The 25,128-nt window shown below is 48.3% G+C and overlaps 2 protein-coding genes and 1 pseudogene across 5 annotated transcripts; 2 read left to right on the top strand and 1 right to left on the bottom strand.

Annotated features, from left to right (window-relative positions):
* Nucleotides 1-2,082: 2,082 nt before the first annotated feature.
* Nucleotides 2,083-2,845, top strand: LOC308577998 (barrier-to-autointegration factor pseudogene; annotated as a pseudogene). The gene has a single exon. The product of its transcript is annotated as a barrier-to-autointegration factor pseudogene (transcript).
* Nucleotides 2,846-7,004: 4,159 nt separating this feature from the next.
* LOC308578346 (anaphase-promoting complex subunit CDC26-like) lies at nt 7,005-9,192 on the bottom strand. Its single transcript, XM_081178613.1, has 2 exons — nt 8,953-9,192; nt 7,005-7,436 (listed from the first exon to the last, which is right to left on the bottom strand). The coding sequence occupies exons 1-2, from the start codon at nt 9,031-9,033 to the stop codon at nt 7,290-7,292; spliced, it is 228 nt and encodes a 75-aa protein (XP_081034739.1). The 5' UTR covers nt 9,034-9,192; the 3' UTR covers nt 7,005-7,289.
* Nucleotides 9,193-9,354: 162 nt separating this feature from the next.
* LOC308578308 (U4/U6 small nuclear ribonucleoprotein Prp4-like) lies at nt 9,355-24,888 on the top strand. Of its 3 annotated transcripts, none has more exons than XM_081178570.1 (14): nt 9,355-9,405; nt 10,806-10,983; nt 16,061-16,247; nt 16,350-16,437; nt 16,627-16,706; nt 16,934-17,027; nt 17,473-17,567; nt 18,034-18,092; nt 18,944-19,067; nt 21,232-21,321; nt 21,919-22,041; nt 23,227-23,334; nt 23,740-23,858; nt 24,275-24,888. In XM_081178570.1, exons 1-14 carry the CDS (start codon nt 9,382-9,384, stop codon nt 24,466-24,468), a joined length of 1,563 nt encoding a protein of 520 aa, XP_081034696.1. In that variant the 5' UTR covers nt 9,355-9,381; the 3' UTR covers nt 24,469-24,888. The 3 variants fall into 3 exon arrangements, with proteins under 3 accessions (XP_081034696.1, XP_081034695.1, XP_081034697.1); XM_081178569.1 differs by having other exon boundaries at nt 9,358-9,414; XM_081178571.1 differs by lacking the exon at nt 9,355-9,405 and adding an exon at nt 9,436-9,613.
* Nucleotides 24,889-25,128: the final 240 nt, after the last annotated feature.

Genomic DNA, 25,128 nt, shown 5'->3' with positions numbered 1-25,128 from the left:
TGTCAAAACATTTTTCAGAACCACATGCAGGAGACAGATTTTGATGCTGCCTCCTTATATACAGGTGAAACTCGGAAATTAGAATATCGTGGGAAAGTTCATTTATTTCAGTAATTCAACTTAAAAGGTGAAACTAATATATGAGATAGACTCATGACATGCAAAGCGAGATATGTCAAGCCTTTATTTGTTATAATTGTGATGATCATGGCGTACAGCTGATGAAAACCCCAAATTAACAATCTCAGGAAATTAGAATATTAAATAAAATCAGAAAAACAAGGACTGCAAATAGAGCCATATTGGACCTCTGAGAAGTAGAAGCATGCATATGTACTTAGTACTTGGTTTGGGCCCCTTTTGCATCAATTACTGCCTATCAGCCTGTGGCACTGCTGAGGTGTTATGAAAGACCAGGATGCTTCAATAGCAGCCTTCAGCTCTTCTGCATTGCTCGGTCTTATGTCTCTCATCTGTCTCTTGGCAGTGCCCCATAGATTCTCTATGGGGTTCAGGTCAGGCGAATTAGCTGGCCAATCAAGCACAGTAATCCCATGGGCATTGAACCAGGTTTTGGTATTTTTGGCAGTGTGGGCAGGTGCCAATTCCTGCTGGAAAATGAAGTCAGCATCCCCATGAAGAATGAAGTGCTCCAAAATCTCCTGGTAGACGGCTGCATTGACCCTGGACTTAATGAAGCACAGTGGACCAACACCAGCTGATGACATGGCTCCCCAAATCAACACAGACTGTGGAAACTTCACACTGGACTTCAAGCATCTGGCATTGTGTCCCTCCCCGTTCTTCCTCCAGACTCTGGGTCCTTGGTTTCCAAATGAGATGCAAAAGCTGTTCTTATCAGAAAAGAGATTTGCTCTATTTGCAGTCCTTATTTTGCTGATTTCATTTAATATTCTAATCATCACAATGATAACTAATAAAGGCTTGACATATCTTGCTTTGCATGTCATGAGTCTATCTCATATATTGTTGTTGTTTAGTCATTTAGTCGTGTCCGACTCTTCGTGACCCCCTGGACCAGAGCACGCCAGGCACTTCTGTCCTCCACTGCCTCCCGCAGTTTGGTCAAACTCATGCTGGTAGCTTCGAGAACACTGTCCAACCATCTCGTTCTCTGTCGTCCCCTTCTCCTTGTGCTCTCCATCTTTCCCAACATCAGGGTCTTTTCCAGGGAGTCCTCTCTTCTCATGAGGTGGCCAAAGTATTGGAGCCTCAGCTTCAGGATCTGTCCTTCCAGTGAGCACTCAGGGCTGATTTCCTTCAGAATGGAGAGGTTGGATCCTCTTGCAGTCCATGGGACTCTCAAGAGTCTCCTCCAGCACCAGAATTCAAAAGCATCCATTCTTCAGCGATCAGCCTTCTTTATGGTCCAGCTCTCACCTTTTAAGCTGAATTCCTGAAATAAATGAACTTCTCCACAATATTCTAATTTTCCGAGTTTCACCTGTATACTGGCCACATTCACAAAACACACTTAAAACACTATTGTTTTAAATAGTCATGGCTTCCCTCAAAGAATCCTGGGAACTGATTTGCTAAGAGGGCTGATGTCAGGGAACTGACATCGGAGCTAGAGGCGGAGGGAAGGCTCTTAAATGATGCTGGAGAAGGGCCCAGCAGGGAGAGATGCAGCTCCGCAGATGGGGAAGCAAATCAGCGCAACACCAGGGATATAGAGGGGCTGATGGGGGAATCGGCGAGAGGGCTCCAGGACTCTTCACCGGACACCAGCGGGGAGAGCACGGGTCCTCCGCTACCCACGCCCACCCTGCACAGAAGACTTCCGCGCAGAGAGAGTAGGAGGAGACTGGGTGTCAAACAACTTTTATGTTGGAAAAGATTTAAGAAACGCCCACTGACGGATTCTGCTAGCGACTGAGGCAGCCACGAATTGAAGGGCTATGCAGACAGAAAAGTTTAACAAGGCAACATAACCAGGAGAGGCAGCAACTTACGCATGAGCAACCCCATACCCATTACAGCTGAGAACCCCTTTTCTGCTCCCAGAGCAGTTTATCAATCCCTCTTCACAGGGAACTCTGGGAATTGTAGCTCTGTGAAGAGACTAGTGGGTCTTCTAACAACTCTCAGCACCCTTTGATGGGAGCAGTGGTTGAGGCGAGAGAGCAGGCAGAGCTGCAGGCAACATGACCACCAGTCAGAAGCATCAGGACTTCATGGCTGAGCCCATGGGGGACAAGTCTCTTGGTACTTTAGCTGGCATTGGAGATGTACTTGGCAGGAAGCTGGAAGACAAAGGCTTTGACAAGGCGTACGTGGTTCTGGGACAGTTCTTAGTGCTGAAGGACCTCTTCCGCGAGTGGCTGAAGGACACATGCGGTGCCAACGCCAAGCAATCCAGAGACTGTTATGGCTGCCTGAAGGAATGGTGTGATGCTTTCTTGTGATTGTTGGCCAAAGCCTGGTGGATGCTGTGAGGGCTTTTGTAGTTGAATAGAGATTGTTTCTCCCCATCTCTCTCAGCACCTACTTCTTATAAACCTTCCAACATCTACACAAGCTGCTGAGGGCTATTGCTCCCAACACTGGGGCAGGGTGGGGGGAAGCCACGGCTGCCTTTTAATGTAACTGAATCTTTTTTCCTCCAGGGAGAGGATTGAGAAACATCAAATGTTCTAAACATCAAGTAGGTCGTTGTTTTTTACGTGGCTTTAATAGCACCCCCCCCTCACTGTTAGGCCACCCAACTCCAGAACCAGACCTGCCTGCTAACAATAATGGAAGTTCCCCTACTACCTTTGTTTGAGCTCCAGTTAGACTGAGATTTACCCGTCAATTCTGAAGACAAAAGATGTTATTAGGATTATTACAGTGGTGCCCCGCAAGACGAATGCCTCGCAAGACGAAAAACTCGCTAGACGAAAGGGTTTTGCGGTTTTTGAGCTGCTTCGCAAGACGAATTTCTCTATGGGCTTGCTTCACAAGACGAAAACGTATTGCAAGTTTGTTTCCTTTTTCTTAAAACCGTTAATACCCAGGGTGCATTGCTTGAAGAGGTGCAGTTGCGACTTGACTTCGAGGAGCAACTCATAGCACGTGGTGTGGTAGTATTTTTTGAAGTTTTTGAAGACTTTGCTGCTTTTTGAAGCTTTCCCAAAACTTCTTTTGCAGCCATTTGGTAAGTTAAACTTTTAAAACTTTTTTGGGGGGTTTTGGATTTTGGGTTGGGGTGTTTGGAAATCAAGGACTTGGTGTTGGGGAGGGGTTTGTAAGAATCTGGAAGCTTGTGTGTTTTTTTCCTGCATTTTTTGTGACCATTGGGCCACTCTGCTGGTTTTTTTTTTAAAAAAAACTGGGTTTGAATTTCTGTGTGGTGGGTGGCTGGGGGAACAGTTGAGGAGGGGTTTGCAATAATTTGGAAGCTTGTGTGGTTTTTTCTGCATTTTTATGATTTTCTGTGACCATTGGGCCACTCTGCTGTGTTTTTTTAAAAAAAAATTCTGGGTTTGAATTTCTGTGTGGTGGGTGGCTGGAGGAACAGTTGGGGAGGGGTTTGCAACAGTTGGGGAGGGCCTGGGGGAACAGTTGGGGAGGGGGTTGCAACAGTTGGGGAGGGGGTTGCAACAGTTGGGGAGGGGGTTGCAACAGTTGGGGAGGGGCTGGGGGAACAGTTGAGGTTTTTGAAGACTTTGGTGATTTTTGAAGCTTTTCCAAAACTTCTTTTGCAGCCAATCGGTAAGTTAAAGTTTTAAAACTTGGGGGGGGGGGTTGGATTTTGGGTTGGGGTGTTTGGAATTCAAGGACCTGGTTCTGGGTTTGAATTTCTGTGTGGTGGGTGGCTGGGTGCTTTTGAATTTTTTGGAATTGAAGCACTGATTTATTTATTTTTGGGGGTTTGCGAAGGTAGGAGCTGTGCTGCCATGGGACCCAAGAAGACTGCTGCTGCAGAGGCCGGCGAGGGGAAGAAGGCGAAGGTTACGCTGGAAATGAAGAAGGAGATCATCCGGAAGCACGGCGGTGGAATGCGTGTGACAGACCTCGCCAGGGAGTACGGGAGGAATCCATCGACCATCGGGACCATCCTGAAGGTGAGGGAGAAGATCCTTGCGACTGATGCAGCCAAGGGAGTCACCAGGATCGTGAAGAACCGCCCAGCTGTTCTGGAGGAGGTGGAGAAGTTGCTGCTCATCTGGTTAGAAGAGAAGCAGCGTGTAGGGGACACAGTGACTGAGGCCATCATTTGTGAGAAGGCCAAGGCCTTGCACGCAGACCTCGTCCGGGAACAGCCAGGAACCTCAGGCGAGCCAGAAGTCTTCAAGGCAAGCAGAGGCTGGTTTGACCGGTTCAAGACAAGATCTGGAATCCACAGCGTGGTCAGGCATGGAGAGGCTGCAAGTTCTGATGTTTCTGCGGCTGAAGACTTTGCAGCGGAGTTCCTGGAGGTTGTGACGACGGAGGGCTACGTTCCACAGCAGGTCTTCAACTGTGACGAGACCGGGCTGTTTTGGAAGAGGATGCCCAAAAGGACTTTCATCACACAGGAGGAGGCCACGTTGCCTGGCCACAAGCCCATGAAGGACCGTCTGACCCTGCTCTTCTGTGCCAACGCAAGCAGCGACCTGAAGATCAAGCCCCTGCTGGTGTACCACTCGGAGAACCCACGGGCCTTCAAGAAACACAAGGTCGACAAGGAGCAGCTGAGTGTCATGTGGCGATCCAACAGTAAGGCTTGGGTCACACGTGTGCTGTTTGTGGACTGGGTCAATCTTGCTTTTGGCCCTGCTGTCAAACAGTACCTGCTGGACAACGACCTGCTGCTGAAGGCTTTGCTTCTGATGGACAATGCTCCTGCTCATCCTAAAGGCCTTGAGGAGGACTTGTTGGAGGAGTTCAGCTTCATCAGCATCATGTTCCTGCCGCCTAACACCACGCCACTGCTCCAGCTGATGGATCAGCAGGTCATCGCCAATTTCAAAAAACTCTACACCAAGGAGCTTTTCAGGCGATGCTTCGAGGTGACTGATTGCACCACCATCACCCTGCGGGAATTCTGGAAGGACCACTTTGACATCGTCACCTGCTTGAAGATGATCACCACGGCCTGGAATGGGATCAGCCAGAGAAATTTGAATTGCGCTTGGCGCAGCCTGTGGCCGGACTGCGTGGCACCAAGTGACTCTGATGCACCAGAGTCAACAGTGGTGCAGGACATTGTTGCCTTGGGGAGGACCATGGGCCCTGGAGGTCACAGAGGAGGACATCAGCGAGCTGGTGGAGGAGCACGACCACGAGCTGACCACCCAGGAGCTGGTCGAACTGCAGGCAGAGGCTGCGCAGGAGCAGGCCTCGCTGGAAGAGGAGGAAGCAACTGAGGAATGGCCGTCCTCCAAAGAACTGAGGGACATTTGCCTGAAGTGGAAGGATGTGCAGGCTTTTGCACAGCGGCACCACCCTGACAAGCACGTGGCACATGACCTCGCGAACACTTTTGATACGAGGGTCATGTCGCCTTTCAGGGAGGTGCTGAAAAGGCGGATGAAGCAGCAGACCATGGGCAGGTTCTTCAGCAAGAAGCAAAGAGTGGAAGAGGAACCTTCTTCGAGTGGTCCCCCAGAGTCTTAGAAAATGTACTGTACACTTTGTTGATTTTTAAATGTTTTTCTGTCATGTTTAGAAACTTACTTGTTCCTTCAATTTTTGAAATGCTCTTTACAGTATGTGTGACTTTAAAGAGCACTTAATAAACTCTTGTTGTACCAAATTTGGCTTTGTTTGGACTTTTTTTGACCATAGGAACGCATTAATTGAATTTCAATGCATTCCTATGGGAGTTCGTGCTTCGCAAGACGAAAAATTCGCTAGACGAAAAAACTCGCGGAACGAATTAATTTCGTCTTGCGAGGCACCACTGTATTTTTGTGAGTTCTCTCCAGTATTTGATCCCCGCTATAATTTTTATGCTACTCAGTTTATTGGCAAGAACCAAAAATCAGCTGTGTTAACTAAAACGACTCCTCTCAGCACCCTTAACAAACGGCAGCTCCCAGAATTCTTTGCAGAAAACCATTACCAGCTAACGCTTGTTCTAATCAGTAAACCCAAATAAAGTAATGGACCCAAGTTAGTCTCGTTCATTAATTTCAGTGTATCTACTCTGAGTAGGACTAGCATTGGCTACAGCCCATTGCTTATGAATGGATCACACAGAATTCAAGCACAAAAGGCAGGAGCAGATGTTTTATTGCAACCCATGGACTTGTAAGGCAGCCTCTTGTGGCATACTGTTTTGCAGGAAGATTAATTTGTCAGTATGCAGCAGCTTTAGACAGAATGCCTTCTTCCCAAGACAAAAGGGGAGGGGGAATCCTCAAACACTAAGTAACATCTCCTGCACCTTTGGAGCATCTCTGTAACAAGTAGATCTTGGTACCTTGTTTCACCCCGAAAATAAAACCATATTGATCATAACCGTGGTCAACTCATCTTCGTGTGAGAAAGATGAGGAATATAGTGTGGTTGCCCCCCAAATCCATTTTGCTTCGAAGTCAGACTTTTCGTCCACTTAACTCAGTACAGTCCACTCTAAAGTAGGCGAAATTCTGCCACTGTCCACCAGACAATGGTGAACTCCTAATTCCTATCAACCTCAGCCACCCTATTTCAGTGGTCAGGGAGGATGAGAGCTATGATTCAGCACTGTCTGGAGGGCCACAGCTTCCGCACTCCTTGTCTACTCCAGGGATACAGGCAGCAAATGGTCATTTCCCAGGCTGGCAACTCAGAAGCATTTTTAACTGGTGATGTCAGCAGTTCAGCCTGGGACCTTCTGCATATCCAGTCTCTGCTCTTCCACTAATAATCTAGGGCCTCTCAGTTGTAAATAAACCCACTCTACAACCACCTCAAAGTAAAAAGTAAAAAATGCTCAATTTCACTTCTGTTGCTGCACCCATCAGCAAGGCTCAAGGTCTCTTTCACAAGTAAAAATGTCCATCTATGTTTATACAATGAAGCATGCAAAGTTAAAAACAAATATTTTATTAAGCACAGCAGCCTAGCAAGGTTGCACAAAAGAAACCATCAAGTAAGGAAGATCCCATCTTTGTAGGGAAAGCAAGACTTGCTCTGCTTGGAGGAGGAACTCCATTTAAAACCTAGAGGAGAGCAGCTCAGTCTCTTCTGCTATTTCTAAACAGAGTTTGTTGGGCTCTTGAAACAAATTCCTGCTTTCTTCCAAAGCTCACAGGTACCAGGCACTCCCACTGTCCACCCTTTGGGCTCTAGAACTCAAAGTTCCCAAACTGAGATTAACAATTGTTTGGTTTGGGCTGGGGTTTGTAGCCAATCCGGTCATGTATCATCTGCTCCCGGCTCTTATGATCAGTGCTGAGTCCCAGCGCACACTCAGCATCGCTGGCTCCCACCATGTCCACCTCCTCGCGCTTCCTACGACTCTGTGGAAACATAATTAAAGCATAATTAAAGAAAACTTCTCCAGGACAATCACATATGTACCTCCTCCGCCCATGCCATGACATGTTTTCTTTTTCAAATATAGCTGTAATGAATCTGATTCTTTGCTTTCAGATTTAAGACATTGCAAGCTGTCAAAAAATTCTGCCACAGAAAGGGGCCAAACACCTTTACTCGTGAGTGCAGGGGGCTAACATGGAGGCAACCTCAAGCATAATTTGGCATTTAGATCTGCTACTGTGTACGCACAAACACACCTTCTTGCACAGGAATACAAATAGCCATTTTATACCAAATTGGACCATTGTTTCATCTTGTTCAGTATTGTCTACTCTAACTAACAACAATATTGCAGGATTTCAGGCAGGGAGTCTCCCAGCCCTACCTGGGAGACTGAACTTGGGAGCTTCTGCATGCAAAGGAAATGCTTTACAGCTGAGCTTATGGTCATGGAACAAAACACAGGAAGCTGCCTTTTACAGAGTCAGACCATTGGATCCACTTAGCTCAGTATTGTCCACCCTGTTTGGCAGCACTTCTCCACGGTTTCAGGCAGGAAGCCTCTTCCAAACTTACTTGGGGATACTCACAATTGAACCTGGGACCTTCTCAATGCAAAGAAAACCCTTTGACACTGAGCTGCGACCTTTTCCCCAGCCAACAACCTTTTATTAAAACAAGCAAATGGCAGCCCTGAGGAGCCAGTGTTCTTTCTCCGTACTGTGCATAATTTTATAAGCTTGTTTGTGCATGTTCCACCCAAGTAAGAACAGTGGGGGGGGGACTGCGCCCAACTCCAGCGGGTGGCTCTACCTCACCGCCTGTTTACTATACTCGGTACCCTCCTGAGTGGGAGAGAGAAGACCGGGCCTTGCAGCTCAATAACAAACAGGATGGCTACTCCCCTTGTGAGGAGAAACAGGTTTTTAAAAAAGAAAAGAGAAAGCAAGGCCAAGAGAATCTCTAAGCATGTGCAGAGTGCGCAAACAACAACACCAACACCGAAGAAAGGTGGGCAAGGAGCGCCTTGCCGTCCCGCAACCAACCAACCAACCAACCACTCACCCCAGTGGCATAGCGTGGGGGGTGCAAGGGGGGCAGGCCGCACCGGGCGCAACATCTGGGGGGGGCGCGCTCGCTGCCTCCGGAGTCGCCGAAGAGCCTCGGGCGCAGGCTGTAGCGGAGCCGCATGTCTCGCGGAACCGACGAGCTGTGCGCGCGCCCGGGCTGAAGGCGCCCGGCAGGCAGCGGCTCTCAGTGCTCGCCGCGGAGGACGCGCCAGGCAGCCCCTCCTCACAGCCCCGCCTCCGCCGGTGCTGCTGCCGCTGCTGGACCGTTGCATTTTCCTCGCCTCTCTGCCCCCCTCCTCCTCCGGGCAAGCGGCGTCGTTTGGGCAGCAGCGCCAGCAGCAACTCGCAGGTTAGGGGTTAGGGGGGCGCAAATTACGTGCCTTGCCCCGGGTGCTGACAACTCACGCTACGCCGCTGACTCACCCACCTCGAGTTCCTTGCGGGCGCCGTCGAACTCCTCGATGTCGTCCAGCTTCAACTCAAGCCGCGTCGGTTTCCGCCGCAGCATCTTGCAAGCAGACCTTTCCCCACACTGCGGCTCTCTCGCACGTGCGCAGCAGCTCCCCGCTCTTTTCTTCACCTGCACCTCTAGTTCAGACGCCGACGCCAGAGGCTCGATCCCACCACGCCCCACGTCGCCAGCCAGCAACCCGGAAGCTCTCGCTCCGCATAACCATGGAGCTCCAGGGAAGCTAGAGCGGCCCACTCTCCGGGATGGAATGGAAAGGCATCATTGGCTGTGGCGCTCTGCAAGGGCGGGGGAAGCCGCTGTGCCGGAAGTGTTTGTGGGGAGCCCGTTGCGTGTGATTCCCCCACTACAGAGCCCCGGTCTGAGAGCAGGGGTCGGGAAAGCGCCATGGCTGCGTCGCGGATCGCCGCGGTGAATAAGGCAGGGGGTTTGAAACTGGGATAGAATGTGGTTTCTTTGTTTAAAAAACGTGTATCTTTTCATAGAAATGATAAAATGAAAAATCTGTTTGAAAGACACCAGTGTCTACTTATTTACTGCAGTGACTAACGTAACCTCACGTCGGTAGTAAAAGTTTTTAGAGCGTAACGGATTGTATCCAACTAAAGCTCAATTCAAGGTTGGACTCATTTGAATTAATGAATATGACTCGCTTGCGGCTGTTAATTTCAGTGGCTCTCCTCTTTCAGTTGAGCTGAGTTGGGTGCAACTCAACGCTTCAGCTTCTGCCACAAAAGGCAAAATGTTATGCTTTAAGAGTTCTAATATTTCTGCTGCATTAAAACAACAAGGCATTCTTTGCCACCTTAAAGACTAACAAACGTTGTTGTTTCAAAACCACCTATTAGAGTGGACTTGTAGTCCATGAAAGTTTATGCCAGAATAAATATATATATATATATGTTAGGATTGTATCCAGTGCTATCTCTACACGGAGCAGACCCACTGAAATGAATAAACATAACCAATTCAAGCCCATTAGTTTTATTGGGCCTACTCAGAGCAAGACATGGATTTCCTTTGCTTTTAAAGTACAGTGGTACCTTGGGTTAAGAACTTAATTCGTTCTGGAGGTCCGTTCTTAACCTGAAACTGTTCTTAACCTGAGGTACCACTTTAGCTAATAGGGCCTCCTGCTCCCGCCGTGTGATTTCTGTTCTCACCCTGAAGCAAAGTTCTTAACCCGAGGTACTAGGTCTGGGTTAGCGGAGTCTGTAACCTGAAGCGTCTGTAACCTGAAGCGTCTGTAACCTGAGGTACCACTGTACCATGATACTCATGGACTAACAGGACTGTTCCTGTGGAATATTTTATGTTAGTCACTGTAATAAATATATTACCAAACAGTATAATCCTTAACAATGTCAACTCACAAGAAAGTCCTATTGAGTTCAGTAGTGCTGACTCCCACAGAGGTGGGCTTAGGGTTTTAGCCTTAATGATTAACAGTATGCTGGGATTCAAAACAAAATTGTCTCATGTACTGTTTGATGGGGTGGGGGCTGTCAGATGTGCGCAGATGTCATGAGTCAGGAGTATAGGGGGAGGGGAGCTGGTTACTGCCTTTTGGCTCCATTCCTCTCCAGCCTCCTCTTCTGCCTCAGTCTGGACTGCTCTCTGCCCCATGTCTCTTCCTGCTCACTAAAGCCTGTTGCCTCTTCTCCCTCTGACCATGCATCGCTGCCCCCCTGGCTCTGAGCCTTCTTCCCCAGTTCTCTGCATCAAGCCAGCCCATGACAGCAGGTGGGGGAAAATCCAAATTTGCTCTCTTCCTTCTCCATGTAGGCTACTGCTGAGTTTCCTTCTTGCAGGGTTCAAAAACAAAGGCTTCAGATCAAGGGGATGCTCCTCCAGCCAAGAAAGCCCCAATTTTCTATGGGAGCTTAGAGGAGAAAGAGCAAGAGCGTCTCCTCAAAGGGGAGTCTGGGTTGATGGGCAAGGATGCAGTCAAAGCAGCTATTGAGGCTGGCAACATCAATATCACCAGTGGTAAGAGATGGTAGTGAGCTGACTGGGAGATGGAAGGAAAAGGATGGAGGGAAGAACTGCTTAGTGGGGCTGATAATTTGTTTAGAATGCTTGCAAGCAGGCCATTTTCAGCAAATGCTCTCAGAGAAGTTCTCAGTTCAATACTAAAATTACAATTAAATCAGGAAGTCCTTTAAAACAAATCACACTAAAGCATTACACAGCATAATGAGATTAAACGAGATGCTGACATAAAACCACATGCAAACAAAGAAGACATTCACTTGGTGCTGACAGAATGCCACAACTAAGAAGCCTGTGTCATTGTCCACCATACTTCCAAGGGTGGTAGGACCTAGAATATATCTTAATGTTTGGGTGGGTTCATGTGGGAACAGGTAATCTTTCAACTAGCCTGGCCCCAACCCATTTGGGGCTTTGTAGGTCAAAATCTGCACTTTGGCTTGAGCTTGGCAATGAACTTTAATCCAGTGTATCTCTTTAGGACAGGCAAAATAGGTTCCATATGACCAGTCCCATTTATTTGCTTTAACTGTAGTTTCCAAGCAATCTTCAAAGGCAGCCCCAAGTACAGTGCGTTATAGTAATCAGCCCATGGATAAATGTGACCAGGCTATCTTTATCCCAGGGATGCTATCAGTTATACATACAGTGGTACCTCCAGTTACAAACCTAACCCGTTCCAGAGGTCCGTTCGTAACCGGAAACCGCTCGTAACATGAAGTGCGCTTCCGCTAATGGCACCTCCCGCTGCTGCCGCACCACCGGAGCGTGGTTTCTGCTCGCATCCCGGGACAAAGTTCACAATGAGGGGCATCTACTTTCGGGTTAGTGGAGCGCGTAACCCGAAGAATTTGTAAGGGGGACGGTTCGCAACATGAGGTACCACTGTAGTTCTTTACAGGAGAAAGCAAGCAAGAGACAAATCCCTGCCCTGAGGTCTTTATAATTTAAATCTAGATAGGGGTAGCAAAAAGCAAAACACTAGATGAGAAGGAGTGTCACAGGTGGCAGCAGATCAATGTGGGTAGGTTTCGTTTCAGGGGAACAAATGCTTGTTGGCTAGCTCCTGCGCATCTGCAGATCCTATTTGTTCCCTCTGGATATAAAAATGTGTACTTCCAGTGGCCATAAGAGATTGTGCTCTCTTACCCCCCCCCCCCAGCAAAACATTAATTACATTTTGCCTTTGTATGAATGTTGATTTTAAGCCATTTGGGGAGCCAGTTTTGGCTGAAAAGAGGGATAATAATAATAATAAATTTTATTTATATCCCACCCTCCCCAGCCGAAGCCGGTCTCAGGGCGGCTAACAACAATCAAATAATCAGTCAAATAGTCACACAATCTAAAAATATTTCATTATGAAAATTAATTAAATCGAATTGATGGCAACCAATTAAGCAAAATTCTGTGCAGGTTGCCAGAGGAGGGAGTCAGGCTGTGCCCTGACCAAAGGCCTGGCGGAACAACTCTGTCTTGCAGGCCCTGCGGAAAGATGTCAGGTCCCGCAGGGCCCTAGTCTCTTGGGACAGAGCGTTCCACCAGTTTGGAGCCGCAGCCGAGAAGGCCCTGGCTCTAGTTGAGGCCAGCCTAACCTCTCTGAGGCCTGGGACCTTGAGGATGTTATTATTTGCAGACCGTAGGTTTCTCTGTGGGGCATACCAGGAGAGGCGGTCCCGTAGGTACGAGGGTCCTAGGCCGTATAGGGCTTTAAAGGTTAAAACCAGCACCTTAAACCTGATCCTGTACTCCACCGGGAGCCAGTGCAGCTGGTATAGTACCGGATGAATGTGCTCTCGCAGCGAAGACCCCATAAGGAGTCTCGCCGCGGCATTCTGCACCCGCTGGAGTTTCTGGGTCAGTCTCAAGGGCAGCCCCACGTAGAGCGAGTTACAATAATCCAGTCTGGAGGTGACCGTCGCATGGATCACAGTGGCTAGGTCAGGACGAGAGAGATAAGGTGCCAACTGCTTAGCTTGGCGGAGATGAAAAAATGCCGCCTTTGTTATAGCTGTAATCTGCGCCTCCATAGAGAGGGAGGTATCGAAGATTACACCCAAACTCTTAACGGACGGTGCTGGCACTAATTGCACCCCCGCAAGAGATGGGAGTTGCCCCCTCGATCCCATATCGTCCCGCCCCAGCCAGAGGACCTCTGTCTTCGAAGGATTTAACTTCAACCGGCTCCCACGTAACCATCCAGCCACAGCTTCCAGACATCTGGTCAGTGTGTCTGGGGCCGAGTCAGGATGGCCATCCATCAACAGATAGAGTTGGGTGTCATCAGCATACTGATGGCAACCCAGCCCAAAACTCCGGACAAGCTGGGCGAGGGGGCGCATAAAGATGTTAAAAAGCATCGGGGAGAGAATTGCACCCTGAGGCACTCCACACACCAAGGAGTGGCGTGATGACAATTCCCCCCCAAGCGCCACCCTCTGTCCCCGACCAGAGAGAAACGAGCGCAGCCATTGAAGGACTGTGCCCTGGATCCCCACGTCGGCAAGGCGGTGGTCCAGGAGTTCGTGATCGACCATGTCAAAGGCTGCTGACAGATCTAGAAGAATCAGCAGCCCCGACCTGCCTCGATCCAGCTGCCTGTGGAGATCATCTGTTAGGACGACCAGAGCCGTCTCGGTCCCATGACCAGCCCGGAAGCCGGACTGGAATGGATCCAGAGCAGATGTTTCATCCAGAAACCTACCAAGCTGTTCAGCAACCGCTCTCTCAATCACCTTACCCAGGAATGGAAGATTCGAGACTGGGCGGTAATTGGATAGATCTGAGGGATCTAATGATGTTTTCTTTAAGAGCGGACGCACCACCGCCTCCTTCAGTTCCCCTGGGAATAATTTGTTCCCCTGGGACAAATTGATGATATCCCCCAGGGGGCCCCGCACCTCGTCTGGACACGCTCTAATCAGCCATGACGGGCACGGGTCAAGAGGACAGGTGGTGGGCTTTCCAGCTTGGAGGAATCTGTCCACATCGGCTGGAGATATCCGGTCAAAGTGGTCCAATACTGGACCCGAGCACAGTCGAGGGGCCTCCAGTTCCTTTATTGTATCCAAATTGGCAGGGAGGTCATGGCGGAGCAACAGGACCTTCTCCGCAAAAAAGCTCGCAAATGCCTCACAGCTGTGTGTCAGATTGTTATTTAAATTTGGCTGTCCTTCAAGGGACGTTAAGAGACCGAATTATACTAAATAATTGCGCCGGGCGAGAGCTAGCGGATGCAATGGAGGCCGAGAAGTAAGACTTCTTAGCGGCCTTCACTGCCATCTCATAGGTTTTCATAAAAGCCCTATAAGATGTTCTTGAGGCTCCGTCACGGGCACCCCGCCATACTCGCTCTAGCCGTCTGAGGTCCCGCTTCATTTTCCGAAGCTCCTCGGTAAACCAGGGAGCCCGGTTTCTGCGGGGTCGCAGAGGGCGCTTAGGTGTGATCTCATTGATGGCTGCCAGGAGCTGGGTATTCCAGCCCTCAACAAGCTCAGTCAATGAGTCGCCGGGGGAGCAAGGTCCCGCAAGGCTTGACGGAATCTATCCGGGTCCATCAGCCTCTGCGGGCGAGCCCAAATCGGCTCGCCACCTAAGCAGGGTGGGGGTGGAAAGTCAATCCTGGCTTTCAGAGCATAGTGATCAGACCATGGCACCTTCATCGAAGGAGACATGATCACATCTATACCGGCGCCAAAGATCAAATCCAGCGTGTGGCCTGCTTGATGTGTGGGGCCCGAAACAAACTGGGAGAGCCCTACTGTCGCCATGGAAGACACCAGGTCCAGAGCCAGTGAGGAGGGAGTGGCATCAGCATGGAAGTTGAAGTCTCCCAATACCAATAGGTTAGGGAACTCCAAGGCCCAGCCGGCCACCGCCTCCAGCAGGCCTGACAGGGTGGCTGCTGGTGCGTTAGGTAGCCGGTACACCAGCCAGACAGCCAAGCTCTCCTCGGAGCCCCACACTAGACCAACACATTCAATGCCGGGGATCGATGGCGGTGGTAGAGCCCTGAAAGAACAATCTTCCCGGATTAATACTGCCACCCCTCCCCCGCGGCCCACAGTCCGTGACTGGTGGAGGACGGAGAAACCCGGGGGTGCAATCTCTCGTAAGGTAACAGTTACCCCTTCGCGCACCCAGGTCTCCGTCACACAAGCCAGGTCGACTCCCTGCGAGGTAAAGAAATCTCGCAGGGTAGTGGTTTTGTTGCCTATAGACCTGGCATTGCACAACACCAGTGAAGGAGGTGAGTAATCCTTGCTCACCCTACCCTTGTCTCTCGGGATGGGGCGCAGATTGGAAGGGGTACGAGCATATCCGTATCTCGATCCCCTTCGCCTATAACATCTGCCCCCACCGCCATACCTCCCTCGCCCCTCCACGGTAGCAATCCCAAGCCTCATACTAACCTCCATTTACAAAATAGAAAACAAAACAACCAAAACAATTATGCCCAAACAAAACCAGTCCCCACCCCACTCAAATGTCCAACCCCAAAACCAAAACAAGACGGAACAAACAAAAATACATAGATAAAAACCACCATTCACGGTGGTACAACAAAGTAAACAATAAAAACACCTTTAAAACAACTTAAAATATATATAAACATCTTTAACATTTGCTGCAGATAATGAAATAATATAATATTATAAAAAACAACAACCCCCATTTAAGGTGCTGCAAATTAAAAGCAATTAAAACATTTAAAACTATTTTGTCCATTGCTGCCGGTAGCTGCTCAGTCCTCTAAACTGTAATGGTAGTGCAGGCCCCGCCCCCTAGGCCAGATGGAGTTGGCAGGAGAGGGAGCGGTCTTCCCAGCACTCACACAAGCAGCAACAGCAGCCGTCAAAGTCTTAAGCCACAGGCCTCACTGATAACATAAGCTTTGACCTGGACACTCAAGGAGCAGAGAGAGGTGACACAGCATATACCACATATTGTTGCTCTTTGAATGTGGCTTCATTGGAATGAAGCAAACTTTTGAAGTGAGGGTCAAGTGTTGAGGCTTTGTAGGGTCCTGTTGGGGTTGTATTTCCTATAACCTTTGGCTTTCTACTATGATCAGGTGAAGTTTTTGACTTGGAAGAGCACATCAGCGAGCGCCAGGCAGAGGTCCTGGCAGAGTTTGAGCGCCGGAAGCGTGCCAGGCAAATCAATGTTTCCACAGATGACTCTGAGGTCAAGGCCTGCTTACGAGCCCTCGGGAAGCCCATCACACTTTTTGGAGAGGGCCCTGCAGAAAGGAGGGAGAGGTGAGAGAGGATGAAATTGACTTGCTCTCACTTCCTTTTCCAGTTCATTGATGTGACTCATATAAACAAAGGCAAGTTAATCTTCACTTTATTTCTCAACAGGCTACGTAACATTCTGTCTGTGGTTGGCACAGACGCATTGAAGAAGACCCAAAAAGAAGATGAGAAGTCCAAGAAATCAAAAGAGGAGGTAATAAATTTTAAAGTGTGTTATGAGTGACAGCAGCTCTGGGGTTTCAAATGGGAGTCTTCACAAACCCTGGGAGCTCACACTTTCCCACTGAGCTCCGACCTTTCCCCTTAGCTATAAATGTGTGCCCACTATAGTACCCAAGTCTCACAAGAGATACCCACCCCTTTAATGTTTCATTTCTCTTAGTATCAGCAAACCTGGTACCACGAAGGACCAAATACCTTGAAGACGGCCAGACTGTGGATCGCCAACTACTCCCTCCCTCGGTAAGGGGCTGGGATTGAGAAATGCTAACGCAAACATTGATGAGGCCTTGTATATCTATTGTCCCTAACTAGAGTGGTGGTGATGGTTGAGAAATGGGGGATTTCAAACCCACCTCAAAAGACAGATGGCACGTGGCAGAAGAATTGTCACCATTACAACTTGTAGGCCTCTGCAAGGGTTGAATATGGGCAAGACCTGGTTGCATTAATTTTTGTTCCCTTCACAGGGCAATGAATCGATTGGAGGAAGCCCGGCTGCTCAAGGAGGTCCCTGAGGCCACACGGACTTCCCAGAAACAGGAGCTGCACAAATCTCTAAGGGTAAGTGGGACCCATCTCTGCTATGACTTAAAAGTTCTGGGCACTGGGCTGCTGCAGCCCAGAAGGCCCCCGAGATGCTGAGGTTCAAATGAGCTTGCAGAAGGCTTCTGTGCCTCTGCTCCTCCTCAGCATAATTCAATGGTAGATCAAATGCTTTGCATGTGGATGATCCCAGGTTGACTCCCTGGCATCTCCATCTCCTGGACAAGGAAAGATCTCTGCTGGTTGCTTGGAATTCAGCTGCCAGTTCAGAGCACATAACATTGCACTAAATGGGTCCCACAATTCAGCTCAGTAGGAAACACTACTGGGGGTGAGGTGGGGGAGCAGCCTGGGCAGGAAACGTCATCTCTTTTCTTTACCATCTCAGCGCCATCTCATTTTATTGAGCCCTTCATTTCCTCTGGTGGCAAAATATTATCTTTTTTTGTTGTTTTTCTTTCAGTCTTTGAATAATTTCTGCAGCCAAATTGGAGACGACCGCCCTATCTCCTATTGCAACTTCAGCCCCAACTCCAAGCTCCTGGCTACAGCTTGCTGGTAAACTTTGTTCTGCTTTTCATTATGTCCCTCCCAATCCTGCTAAGTTCTCCTATAGTGCACAGGAGAGGCTGCCTGAGCTGTTGGGAGCAGTCATAAAATCATAAAATTGTAGAGCTGGAAAGGATCCCGAAAGTCATCTTGTCCAACGCCCTGTAATTAGCAAGTTCTGGAAGGCTATTGTGGGAGTAGTTTTTAGAATGTGATAGTTCTGTGGGTGCATTTTATCATTTTGTTGAAGGTTGTTTTTAGACTTGCTATCTTCTGTTTTGTTTTTAGACTTGTTATCTTGCAACTGAATTTTGCTTGGTTTTTATATGTGTTTGGTTTTTTTTTTACTCTCTTAGCTTCCTTGATTGCTTTTGTTTGATTGGTTTTGTTTGTAAAACAGAAAGACAAGGGATAGAAAACATTTTAAGATAAAATAAAATGCCAGTCAGTTTTCCTTCTGCCTTTTCTCTCCCAGGAGTGGCCTCTGTAAACTGTGGTCAGTGCCGGATTGTAATCTCATCTGCACTTTGCGAGGTATAGTATCTGACTCCCACCGCACCCATTGCCAAAGCAGCCTGCTTTTCTCTTATCTTCCCTCAAATGACTGGAGCAATTACAGTATATGGCTGATTAGGAGCATAAGGCTACATGGGTGGGAGGCTATGAATTTTGAGAGTGGTGCTGTGCAAACTTCTTCCTTTATTTGTTTGTCCCCCTTGGGCTTGGGTGAGATGGCATTCCTTTCTGGAAGACAGCCTTGACTCTAATAATCAGTGTTGGGAGTCATATCCTATAGGTCCACTGCTTAGCTGCTGACTAATTCAGAGCATGGGAACGTCAGACCCGTGGGCCACATGTGGCCCTCACAGCCTCTCTGGCCCTTGGGGCTCTCTTCAAACTGCACCAACCCTGCTTGGCACCCTCCTTTAGTGTTTTTACTTGGGTGGAATGTGGCCTTGAATTCTGATCAGGCCTGGAAGGAGACTAGAAATGGGAGTGTGAAGGCAGGTAGCCTACTATACAAAGGGAAAAGCTGCATTTGTTGCTCCACCTTCTTTTGCTTTTGGCCCCTCCCACTATTGGCATGCAGCAGAAGACACTCAAGAAGGGCGTGAAGCAGGGAGAGTGAAGTGTGTGGCCTGAGGGGAAAGAGTGAATTAGTGTGGGGAGAGTGCCAAGGACCAAAGTGGAAGGCCTTGAGAGCCACATTTGGCTTACAGGGCCAAGGTTCCCCACCCCGGCTTTAGCACAAAAACTAAATTTGGAGTGATTCCCAGTCAAAGAGTCTCTTCGGAGCAATAGGAAGAGGCCCAGACTCAGACAGAGGAAGCAAGCTTAAAATTGGCTGGCTCTCAAACTGTCTGTCTGTCTCGTCTGTTCCCAAGGGCACAACACCAACGTTGGAGCCATTGTCTTTCACCCAAAGGCAACCATCTTCCTGGACAAGAAGGACGTCAACCTGGCTTCATGCGCAGCAGATGGCTCTGTCAAACTCTGGAGTCTTGAAAGGTACGCCTGGGCCCAGGAAAATCAGTTGCCTTCCCTTCCTTATTTTATTGGCTGCTGCGGGTGGTAGAGAAAAATATTAAAGAATGGCTTCCTGCTTAACCTCCTTCTGCAACAAACAAAACACTAACACAAGTGATTGAGGCAGGGGCATGACCACACCATACTTTTAAAGCACATGGCTCCCCCCAAAGAATCCTGGGAGCTGTAGTTTGTTACAAGTGCTGGGAATTATAGTCCTGTGAGGGTGAACTATAGTTCCCAGAGTTATTTTGCTGTGGGTGCTTTTGGGGGCCTGATCCAGCAGTGCTCCTCTCTCCTTATAATGAGGCTTCTTTTCTGTGTTACTGTTTCTAAACCTTTATAGAGACACGAGTTTGCTTGGCTTATTGGTTGTGCCCCCTGGCCCAAACTGTGAGGTGGGGGGTTCCCACTTCTCCCCCATGTCATACTTGTCTTACTTTTTACACCTCTTGTCTTGCTATGTCCCCAGATAGGCTGCATTTGTTCCAACAGTCAAGGCACTGTGACTCTTGGGGAAGGCAGTTGATTCTGTCAGTGCGTTATCCAAGGAAACAGAGAGAGAGCAGATTCTTTAATTGGGCCTCAGGGAAGAGGTTTATTTCTGTCAGATACTGTTGCTGTGGGCCGAAGCATCAGTGGTGGTAAATTCGCACTCCTTCTCTCAGTCTTGGGTGCCTGTGAGGTCATAGAATCATAGAATCATAGAATTGTCAAGTTGGAAGGGACCACAAGGGTCATTGAATCCAACCCCCTGCAATGCAGGAATCTTTTGCTCAAACTCATATTTAGTGATAGATTTTTTCCCACCTGTTGAACTCGAGACCCTCTTATGCAACAGTAAGGGACCTGTGGCCCATGGGCCTGACTGGGCCTGGCAGGGAACCTGATATGGCCCATGGGGCCATTTTTGCCAAGCCACACCTGCCCCACCCCTGACATCTTGTATAACATGGGGCAGGTAAAGACACGGCCGCAAAAGGAACAAGTAGAAGAGCTTTAAAACATGTTGTTCTGGGGCCATTCTGTGGCTTGTTATATTGATGTCAAATTCAAACCCCACTGGGCTAGGCTTCCTTCTGGAGTTCCCTGAGTTCCTTCACCTTTTGTTTAAGAAAGTCAGGGTTGCGTGTACAGGACTGGATCATTCCAGCAACAAGGGGGCTCAATCAAACTGAAGAGAGCAGCTACAGTAAGTGGAGCTGGTCTAGTAGCTCTTATACTTGAGGAAGTATTAGGACTTCCTCCTGCCAATGAGGTTACTGGTTCACTATCCAGTTGCTTTCTTTTGGAACACAGGGTTGTAGACCCATTGAAATGCATGGACATGCATTAATTTCACTGGGTCTACTCTGAAATGAACTGAATTGAATACAACCCCATAGGAAGCTGCTTTATAGCAAGCCAGACTAATTGCCTCTCAAGGCCACTGTTGTCTGCTCTAACAGGCAGTGGCTCTCCACAGTTTCAGGTGGGAGGATTTCCCAGCCGTACTTGGAGACACCAGGGATTGAATCTGGGATTCTTTTGCCTGCAGAGTGTGTCTACCACTGAGCCACAACTGCTCTGCTTGGGCAGGCAGGGTTTTCCCTTCTGTTTCGAATGCCCTTTGATTACTTTAATATTTGTACTTTGCAGCCCTGGGAACAATGGGGAGTAGCCTACATGAAGCATCCCAAGCTGCCTGTGTATTTTTGCAGCCAGTCAGAGACAGCATTGTTTGTTTACTTGTGAACTAGTTTTGCAAAGCCCCGTCACAACATATTTTAGGCTTGAAAGGCAGCAAGCAGTGTACAAATCTTATACAGTAGTATACTATGACTAAGCTGTTAATAAAGTCATTGGATAAAGCCAAGCTAGTCTGTGAATCTTTCAATAACAACTGAAACATTTTTCTCTTCTGGGCACCCTTCAGGGGGGTCACTTACCAGTGGTGGGTGGAGTAACTACTGTAAATTTTACCTTCACACAGCAGATTAGTTTCTGTACACACCCCCCCCCCTCTGTCCTCCAGCCAGCCAGCTGGATCCACCCATCGCACCTTTCCCTTTCTCCTATTCTGTATTGCTCCCTCTTTATTTTAGTCTCTCTTATGGGACAGTCAGCATCATCAAGAATTTGCCGTGAGATGTTGTGTTTCTTTCAGTGATGAACCAGTGGCTGACATCGAGGGACACACAGCGAGAGTAGCCCGGGTGGCATGGCATCCCTCTGGCAGGTTTCTGGGCACCACCTGGTAAGTCAGAGGAGGGGGTGCTGCCCAAAGGGCCACACATGGCACCTGGTCTAATTTCTTGTGGGTAGCAAGGAGGTGAATAAATAGGGAAATGATGTGATGGAGAAAGAGGAAGAGCAGAGAGCAGCAGAAAGAAAAGGAAGAAAAGAGAGTTCCTTCCATTGTTAGTAGTCTCACCACCACTGGCAATGCCACCACCATGGGTTACCTTCGAAATAATTCTGCCCTCGATAGAAAAACAGTTGTTGTCATCCCCTTGTGATATGTTACTTCTTTCCACTCAGCCCAGCACTCATTACACAAGACTGGAAAGTGAGAGGTCAGAATGGGAGGAAGCTGCAGTTGAAGATCCCAATACTGAGCAGAGAATTGAATTATGTGTCCTAAATGCTACACATATCCCTGTATCAGTTGGCTGATCGTCTAAGTTTGTGGGGGCCAGGGGCAGATTAGATTAATTCCATGGTCTTAGCTTGTAGTGGAGATCAGGATAGACAATCCAGCCACCTGCTTGAACTTCGGGGGGGGGGGGACCTGTTGGGGCCTTGTGAGATATTCACTTGAGTCTTTGTCTCTTCTCCACCTCCCCCCCTGCAGCTATGACCACTCTTGGCGCCTGTGGGACCTGGAGGCTCAGGAGGAAATCTTGCACCAGGAGGGGCACAGCAAAGGAGTTTACGACATCACCTTCCATGTTGACGGCTCCCTTTCTGCCACTGGGTAAATCTACATGCATGTGCAAGTCCTAACCCTCCCTGGGGGTGTCACTGAGCAAGTATCAGCCAGTCAGTAATGATGCTCATTCTTGCTAGTTCTAAAATGCCAGAAAAGAGAGAGAACTGGTTGGGATTCTACCTTCAGAAGATCCCACTCAAGTCTTCACTCCTGGAGCTAAAAAGTCACAGGGTGGAAATTCTAATGAGGGAGGGGCCATAGCTTCGATAAGAGCGTCTGCTCTGCGTGGAGAAAGTCACAGCTTCAATCCCCAATGGTTATCTTCCTATCTATAATCCTGGAGAGCAGCTGCCAGTCAGTGTAGACACTACTGAATTAGATGGACCAATGTTCTGACTCATTTCTAGGAAACTTCCTTTGTTCCTAATAGCTTGACTGTATTCCTGAGTTTATACTGCTCATTAAAATAAAAGTTTCAACTTTTTAGGGCAATATTAAGATTTGCCCCATCATTGTTCTTAATTTGCAAATTCTGATCTGGGCAGCTCTTGCTTTAGCTTGTTTGTAATTGAGTCGATCCTTCATTGTCATGTAACTATGCTTTGGAACTCCCTGCCTATTGACATTAAGCAAGCTATATAGTTTTAGGCACCTGCTGAATCCTTTTTTTTTTTTTTTGGCTTGAAAAGCCTACCCAAGTGCATAATTTAGTTACTTTGTTTTTAAAGTTCTACTTATTTTTATGCGTGTTTATAATGCCAATGGCTTTTAGGTATATTTGCTTTTTAATTGTTCTGTAGATTTTAGCTATGTTTCACGTTCAGTTTTTGTACTCCTCTTAGATAACTTTTTGATTTAAGTGCATAATAAATATTCTAAATCTATGCAAACAAAGTGTGCTAATTAGACTTTCCTACATGTGATTTGCCAGGTAGGTCAGATCTGGGTCCTGCTTGCAAAACCTTGGAACTGCAGACAGGAGGTGGTAGTAACATGGGAGGCAATCCGAGCTGCATTGCAGAAAGGCTTTGCTCCAATTTAACAACTGTGGTTCGCAGAAGCTCCTTTGGCTCCTGTTTAGTGATGTTAAGAGGCATCCAGCCTAGGTGACAACTAAAGAGGAAAGAAGATCCAAAGATGGCTTTAAGTGATGCCTCTTATTCAGAGTGGAAGCATGGGAAGGGGGTTGTGTGAGAAAGAGATTGTTTGACGTTTTTCTCTTCCTTTCAGTGGCCTTGATGCATTTGGCCGCGTGTGGGATCTGCGCACAGGGCGTTGTATCATGTTTTTGGAGGGTCATCTCAAGGAGATCTATGGGATCAACTTTTCCCCTAACGGGTAAGAACCAATTTGCCTTCCCCTCTTGGGGTGCAGGTCTTAATATTGACACACAGACAACTAACTTCTGCTTGGAGTAGATTAATTGAAATTAATGGAACTAATTTGGTCTGCATGCACACTATACATTCAAAGCACATTTCCCACCCCAAATCACCCTGGGAATTTTAGTTTCCCCCTCACAGAGCTTATAATTCCCTATGCCCTTAGTAAACTACAGTTCCCAGGATTCTTTGGCAGAAGCCGTGTGCTTTAAATGTATGATGGGTACATAGCCTTCCCCCCTCCTCCAATATATTTTATTAAAGCTTTTTCATAATCATGTAGGATTATGAATAGGGCTGAAACTGGGAACAACCCCCTTGCACGCAAACCCGAATTCCTCCTCTTCCGTACTTCTCATAGGTACCACATTGCCACTGAAAGCGGCGACAACACCTGTAAAGTGTGGGATCTCCGCCAGAGAAAGTGCATCTACACCATCCCTGCCCATCAGAACCTGGTGACCAGAGTGAAGTTTGAACGTAAGTCTCTGTAGCTGCTAATGCCTTTTCCCAGAAACTGAGGATATATAATGGGTTGAAAAGTACCTTGTCTGTGGTTTCCATGTGCAACATAGATTCCCAAGACTTGGATATATACCGCTCCCCACCCTCCCCAAATACACTGGCTCTTGAGAATAGCCTGTATGCTCTGTCACTCACCCTCCCTCTTCCTGCATCCCCCGTTCCCTGCTTATGGTTGGCTTTTGGGTAAGGTTTTGGGGAAACTGGTAGCACTCTGGAAGTTGTTGGACTCCCATCAGCCCCAGCCAGCATAGCTAATGGTCATGGACGATGGGAGTTGTAGTTCCTCACCCCTGCTGTAAGTGGTAAATCTCTATATTACCTCCTTAGTCCTCCTCCCCACTTCCTGTTATTTTTCTCTTTCCGCCACCCAGCAAATCATGGCAACTTCCTGCTTACTGGATCTTACGACAACACAGCCAAGGTCTGGACGCACCCAGGCTCATCCCCGCTGAAAACCTTGGCAGGACACGAGGGCAAAGTCATGGGCTTGGACATCTCCCTGGACGGGCAGCTGATCGCCACATGCTCTTATGACAGGACTTTCAAGCTTTGGATGGCAGAGTAGGCGGAAGGAGCATTTCTGCCGGATTGGCCCTGCCCAGCTCCCGCAGCCAAGGAAGGCAGCCTGCTGTGACTCCCTGGGCCTCCGCTGCAGATCAGGGCATGGTTTGATGCACTTCTGGGATACTGCCTCCTCCTAACACATGCACACACCCTCTGGTCAGGCCAAGCTGAGTTTGAGAATGCCTTTCCTATTGCATTTTGCTTTAGTTGTGTACTCTCCTCTCCCTTCCCTGTGGAATTGGCTTGCATTGATCCAGCACTACCAACCTTTAGGAATACCCAGGGTGCTAACAGAGATGGTAGGGTGGGTTGTTCTGGTTGTTATTTTGGAGTGGGGTCACAGCTTCTTCTCACTCGGACAGAGACTTTTCTTGAAAAACGACACCCTAACATTAAAGCAGAGTGGCTGCTTGAAAATGGTGACGCCTGTGTGGGTTGCGTTTTTGACACATTTCTTGAGCCAAACAGCCTCTGGTGATGGGGTGCCTCCCCTGCCCCACCCATCAGTGCTCAGCTTTCCTATTATCACTCCTGCATTCATAGAATCATAAAGTTGGTAGGGACCTTAAGGATCATTAGCCCAGGAATGGTGAAACCACAGGCCCCCTAAGCCAGATGTGGCCCTCCAGGCTTCCCTGCCTGGCCCTCAGGACTCTCCCCT

This window comes from Podarcis bocagei (assembly GCF_964188305.1).
Source record: "Podarcis bocagei genome assembly, chromosome: W".
Classification (NCBI taxonomy): domain Eukaryota; kingdom Metazoa; phylum Chordata; class Lepidosauria; order Squamata; family Lacertidae; genus Podarcis; species Podarcis bocagei.
Note: the sequence above shows the minus strand (reverse complement) of the source record. Positions and strands in the feature narration are given on the sequence as shown.

Bases quoted from the DNA above. Each gene is read 5' to 3' on its own strand.
- LOC308578308 (XM_081178569.1), top strand. From the start codon at position 9,382: ATGGCTGCGTCGCGGATCGCCGCGGTGAATAAG. The intron at 19,068-21,231 runs GTACGCCTGGGC...TGTTTCTTTCAG, and splicing joins AAACTCTGGAGTCTTGAAAG to TGATGAACCAGTGGCTGACA. The intron at 21,322-21,918 runs GTAAGTCAGAGG...CCCCCCCTGCAG, and splicing joins AGGTTTCTGGGCACCACCTG to CTATGACCACTCTTGGCGCC.
- LOC308578346 (XM_081178613.1), bottom strand. From the start codon at position 9,033: ATGCTGCGGCGGAAACCGACGCGGCTTGAGTTGAAGCTGGACGACATC. The intron at 7,437-8,952 runs GTGGGTGAGTCA...ATGTTTCCACAG, and splicing joins GCGCCCGCAAGGAACTCGAG to AGTCGTAGGAAGCGCGAGGA.